The 6,024-nt window shown below is 47.4% G+C and overlaps 1 protein-coding gene across 1 annotated transcript; it reads right to left on the reverse strand.

The window, feature by feature from the left end:
• Nucleotides 1-102: 102 nt before the first annotated feature.
• CDCA3 (cell division cycle associated 3) lies at nucleotides 103-5,633 on the reverse strand. The gene is made up of 6 exons (XM_081894781.1): nucleotides 5,612-5,633; nucleotides 3,972-4,148; nucleotides 3,686-3,824; nucleotides 2,654-2,926; nucleotides 1,356-1,477; nucleotides 103-553 (listed from the first exon to the last, which is right to left on the reverse strand). Exons 2-6 carry the CDS (start codon nucleotides 4,089-4,091, stop codon nucleotides 413-415), a joined length of 795 nt encoding a protein of 264 aa, XP_081750907.1. The 5' UTR covers nucleotides 4,092-4,148; nucleotides 5,612-5,633; the 3' UTR covers nucleotides 103-412.
• Between the last annotated feature and the right edge of the window lie 391 nt (nucleotides 5,634-6,024).

A 6,024-nucleotide genomic window follows, 5' to 3' on the forward strand; every position in this document is an offset into this window, starting at 1 on the left:
GTTGCAGCTCCCAGAACAGTGGGAAGTCAACTCTTCCAACAAAAAAAAGCATAGTTCACTAGCCTCCCTCCCAGCAGGTTGCAAAATACCAAAGAGCCGCTGTCTTAATCAAAAGCGAAAGTTTATTTTCCACACAAGACAGAAAACACAGAAAGTTGATAGCAGCAAAGACATTTCAGAAGGTAAGCTACCTACTAGAGTCTGTACAAGATAAAACATAAATATGAAGCTAGAGATGAGAGAACTATATAAAGAGCGACTCCTTTACCGAGAACAGAAGCAGTGAGAGGGAAACCAGTTAGCAGGGAGGCAAAGGCTGTATTTCCCATGATAAGGCCACAATCCTCGAGTCTTCAGAGTTTCCTTCCAGCAGCTTCCAGGGCCCAGGAATTCCTGGAGCATCTGAAGGAGACTAGTTTTCAACCAAATGACGCTGATTCTCTTTGTTCAAGGAATCCCAGCTGTAGATGCCTGTTTTGAAGCCCCGTCCAGAATTTAACACGCCTTCCTTGCGCTCTCCTTGGTTATCAGTCGCTGACGGTCGCCTCTTACTCTGAAGAGAAGGAAAAACAAGATGTTGCCATGCTGAGATGGGGAGTGGGAGAGACACCAGTGCACACAAATTCTCCCACCCCCAGATAGGAACAGCCAGTGACAAGTTGGGACAGAGGGCATTTCCAAGTTTTAATAAAATTCTTCCCACGAAAAGATATCCAGCGAGAGAGAAAAGGTCAAGAACTCAGTGTGTTTCTGGGCAAACAGACACAGAAACGCACACCAGCCTCATTTCTCCTGTTGTGCTTCCCCCGTCAGAAGAGGCCAGGGTCTAGCTAGACAGTAAAGGTGGTGAGATTTTATCCCAATTTACACTCATTCAGTTGATGCATGGCTGCAGATGTGACTTTTAAAATCGCAAAAGGAGCCCAGAAAGGTAAAAAAAAGTGCAAAAACAGCACCTAGCAATCCCACAAGTCTTTTTAAGTGCAATCCCAGGAGCCCTTACACCAATCATCAAGGTCTGTGTGAAGTTTAAACAAGGAAGTTTGGAGGGGGCAATTGTGGTGGAGTTTGGCATCTGGCAAGTGCTGCTGGTTTTTCCCAAAGGGTTTCCAGAGGTTTAAGAGAGTTTTGCAGGCTTTTCCAATGGTGTTTCAAAAACTATATACACAATCTCACGTGAAGCTGGAGGGACTATAACAAAACTAATAGGATGCAAGAGGCACCAAGCAATCAGTTCTGCTCCAGCTGCTGAAACTGAGAATCCAAGCCCCAGAAATACAGCAGAGGAGTGTCAGAGCTCCTAGCTTTTATGGTCAGTGGAAATGTAGAGAGAGACTTCCTTCCCCATACATCACCTGATGAGAAGCAAGGGAATTCGGGGAATTGTCATCCTGCAAGACACTTAGGGGAGAACGTCCAGCACCTGTTGACATTGCCAGTATCTTGCTGCTGGCTCTGTGCCTTGTCGTTCTGCTCCCTTGGAAAGAAAAGGGCAGAGAACAAATCAATGAAAACTTAGCATGCAGCATTCATGCATTGCAGAGAGTTGGACTAGATGACCCTCGGCAACTCTACAATTTCTCAAAATGGAAGTGCAAGAGCTTTGACACACCCCTTCTGCACCTCCACATGGTCTGGGACACACAACCAGATAGATGAGAACATTTTGCTGTGCCAGCCAACCAGCAGCTTGCACTGTGTTCCTCCATTTTAACTTTGGGGCTGCGGTCTCCCAAGAGGAAGCTGGCAGAGATGGAACACTTGCCTCATCATATCCAGCATTTAGTTTTAAACCAAGCCTGATTTGCAAATTGCATGCATGGGAGACACTGTTTGACATGAGTGGGGGCCTGCACTAGCTCCCCCCATACCTTTCACAGTAACCACCAGCTTACACTGCTACAACTGCACACCCAAAAATATGCGTTTACACACAAACATTCTTACGCCCCCACCCCAACTGCCCCCATAAATTCCTGTTCCTTCACTGCCCTCTGAACAGGAACTGTCATGAGCGAACCAGCAGTAAATCACACCAGGCAAGTTGGAATTAACTCTTGCTAGCCACAGGTTGCAAAGGAGTTTCAGGTCTAATGAGCACAGCAACTCATCTCTGGTGGTTCTTGCCCCCATGAAGCAGTTGCTGAGACTGGGGGTCCCTGCCTCCCCACAGCTGCCTTAGTCCCCTCCTCGCCAGGGTCCCCCCCCCCCAAGCGATCAGATACTGCGCCTTCATGCAACCAACCTCACCTCCACCCTCTGCATCCCTCTTCTGGTTCTGGGATAGAAGGGTGGAGAGGAGTATGTTGCAGCAGGAGGGGGAGACGACCCCTCTGCCTCTTCACCAGCTGGACTCATCTCTGCCTCTTGGCCTCCCTCATTCCACTCTCCTGTTCAGCATCCGCCTCTGATTCTGGACTTCTCTCGGCCACAGACTCTCACGGCTCCCTAAGCCATGTTACCTCTTCAGCTTCTGACACTCTTCCCAGTCTTCTCCCTCCCACCCACTGTTGTCCCACCGTCACTTCCTGGGCTCTGAGTCGCCTTCACTTGTGGGGTTCCTCTGGTGCCTCCCCCCATTCCTCTGCATCCAACCTGTCCATGACAGCAACTGACTAGAGGCACTCACTGCCTGGAGTGATCAAAGCCTTACCTGTTGGATGAAGAACACCGACAGGGGGAGCTGTTCTTGTTGCAGCTGCAGCAGAAGCGTTGGAGGGCAGCGGCTCATTTCTCTCCTCTGCCCACAGGGGACTCTCCTGGGATGCTTCTCCTGGAGAATCTTTCCCCCTGGAAGCCTCCTCTGTCACAAGGGCAGCTTCAGACTTCTGGCTTTCACGGCAAGACTCCTCCAGAAAGATATCTCCCTCCAAGTCCTCTGCTACAAAGACTCTGCTGAGTTGCTTCACTAGACAGTTTATGGTGTCTGGAAAGGAGGAAAATCACAGAACTGAGAATATGAGTTGTATGGTTTGTTTTAATTTCACCTATTTTTGCTGCGCATCTTGCCTAGAGCATACTGTGGGACCTCAGGTTAAGAACTTAATTTGTTCTGGAAGTCCGTTCTTAACCCGAAATTTAACCTGAGGTGCTACTTTAGCTAATGGGGCCTCCCACTGCCACCGTGCAATTTCTGTTCTCATCCTGAAGCAAAGTTCTTAACCCGAGGTACTATTTCTAGGTTAGTGGAGTCTGTAACCTGAAGCGTCTGTAACCCGAGGTACCACTGTACTTTTTTATGTGACTCATAAACCAAATAAATAAATGTGAAACCTTATGCCAGGAGAAACATCTTTGATAAACCTCCAGCAGAAACCACATGTTTTCACCTCCGAGTTTGAGGCAACAACAAGAGCAGAGCCATCTTTGGCAAGATAATAATAATAATAATATTGTCGTGGTTGTTGTTAATACCCCGTCCATCTGGCTGGGTTTCCCCAGCCACTCTGGACGGCTCCCAACAGAATTTAAAAACACAATAAAACATCAAACATTAAAAATTTCCCTAATCAGATGATGGCTTTGAGTCCTCTCAGCTCTTTCCTCAAAGAGAGGAAAGAGCAGCCAACATTGTTCACTATGGTTCTTGGGAACCAATCTGCCTAGCAGCAGTTTTCAAGCCTGGAAAATCAAAGGTCCCATTTCTCTGCTCATTAGGGTTATTGGGCATCACATCCCCACTTACCTGGCTCCACAGGTTTCACGGGAGTACGCGAGACACCAGGTGTTGGGGAACGAGGGTCACAGCTAAGATTCTGGTTGTTGGGTACCAAGCCAACATCCTTTGGATCGGACAGGGGACTCGCTTGCGGGGAGCTTTCCACCTAAGGAACAATGAATATGAGCATGGCTCAGCCTGTGTGAATTAAGAACAAATAACAGGAAGGGGATGGGAAAGAGGAAGGGACAACATGCTAAGCCGTGCCGCTTTAGAGAGGTGTTGAAAGATGGGCATCAAGGTCTCCCTGTACCTCTATTGGAGTTCTCAGGATCCCAGCTGTAGGTGATCGTGGATCGCTAACGTGTTGCAGGTGCTTATTCAGCAGAGGCTTGCAGGTGGGTGTTGTTGGAGAGCTCTCGGATGCCCCCATGACAGAAGGAACAAACACAGCAACTCCTCACAGCAATTCTTCTGCTCACCAAGACTTCTGTAGAAAGAAGAGTCACTCGACATGTTGAGTTACAATCCGGGAAAAGGGTCACCAACAGCATAATATTCTAAATCAAAGGCTAACCTCAGTTTTAAGAGGCCTGCTACTTCAAAGCACTGCAGGATGAAGAAAGCATAGAAGCAGCCATTATGAACTCCTGGCACCGTCTCCCTTAAGGAGTATCTAGATTACCAGCCAAAAGGGCTTTTTTTCAGCTGGAACTCAGTTCTGGCGCCTCTCAGGTGGGTGCCATTGCCATTATAAGAGAATAAGGGAAGAATTCATGGTGGGTTCCGGCACCTCTATTTCTGCAAAAATAGCATTGCCAGCCAGCATAAATCAAGGGGAAAATACTGAGGAAGATATTAGCATTCCCACAACACCCAGTGGAAGGAAACCTCTCCAATTCCATATAGCTCTCACTGAAGGGGTAGCAGCACCTCAGACTGCAGGTGGAGGGGACTCACATGACTGAACACTCCTTAATATAAGTCACCATATGTTATCACCAGTAGTCTTTTTTTTTTGGCCACAGCAATTCACAGCAACTCAGAATATTTTAAGCCCAAAACACATACAGTGGTACTTTGGGTTAAGTACTTAATTCGTTCCGGAGGTCCGTACTTAACCTGAAACTGTTCTTAACCTGAAGCACCACTTTAACTAATGGGGCCTCCCGCTGCCGCCGCACCGCCAGAGCCCGATTTCTGTTCTCATCCTAAAGGAAAGTTCTTAACCTGAAGTGTATGTAATCACTGTACATTAAAACCAGCAATACATATTATACACACACACACAATATAATTTAATGCTATTAATATTTTTAAATGATTTCCATCCAATATGCTTTGGCTGTTCCTGCTATTATTATTACAGTGGTACCTCAGGTTACATATGCTTCAGGTTAGAGACTCTGCTAACCCAGAAATAGTGCTTCAGGTTATGAACTTTGGTTCAGGATGAGAAGACAAATTGTGCTCTGGCGATACTTAACCCGAGGTACCACTGTATTTATTAAATTTGTATGCTGCCCTCCATTGGAAAATCCCAGGGCAGTTCACAACCTAACTGAACTGAACAATATGAGAACGCATAATCCACAATAAAAACAAACATATAACCCCACTCCTGCAACAACATTTAAAAGGACATATAATGTTAATCTGCTAAAGTCCACCTTAAAGTCCTTGTCAGGGAAAAAGGCGTGGTAATAATAATAATAATAATAATAATAATAATAATAATAATAATAATAGTAATAATAAATCTTGCACGTCGAAGGCTACCTGTCAGGTGAAAGGGGGCCTTCCCCCTGAGCTGCTAGCTTTCTCCGTGCAGGGAGTCCCAGCTAAGCTCGCCAAGTCCCTGGCCACCTTCCCCGCGGGGTCCCGCCCGTCGCCAGGTATCCTGGCTGCCCTTCTTCCCACACCCGAGTTCCGGCCCCGCTACGCGCGACTCACTCTCTCTCGCCCGCCCGACGCTCTGAGGGCCAACTCGGCTGGAGGCAATTCGAATCTCCCGCCTTCCCCCCCACAGCCTCCACGCTGCAGCTCTGAATGGCTCAAGCTCCCGTCACTCAACTCGCAGCCCTCTGCGGAGCGGCTCAAGGTGACGTCAATCCCGTTTTCTCCCTTCCTTCTCCCCACCCTCTTTTTTCTTTTTAACTGGAAAGTCGAAAGCGTTGCCCCTCCTATAGTGGCCTTCTATTGGCGAAGCGTTTGTCAATCAATTAGAAGACAGGGTGGGCCACAGAGCCGACGATGTTTTATTGGCTAATTCGGGCAAATACAAAAGCCCACCACCCAATAGCACAGCTCGACGTCTAATCTTATTGGGCGGAGTTTTAAAAAAAGAAACCGAACGTTTCCATTTG

Source organism: Podarcis melisellensis, assembly GCF_964234715.1.
Source record: "Podarcis melisellensis genome assembly, chromosome: 17".
Lineage (NCBI taxonomy): Eukaryota > Metazoa > Chordata > Lepidosauria > Squamata > Lacertidae > Podarcis > Podarcis melisellensis.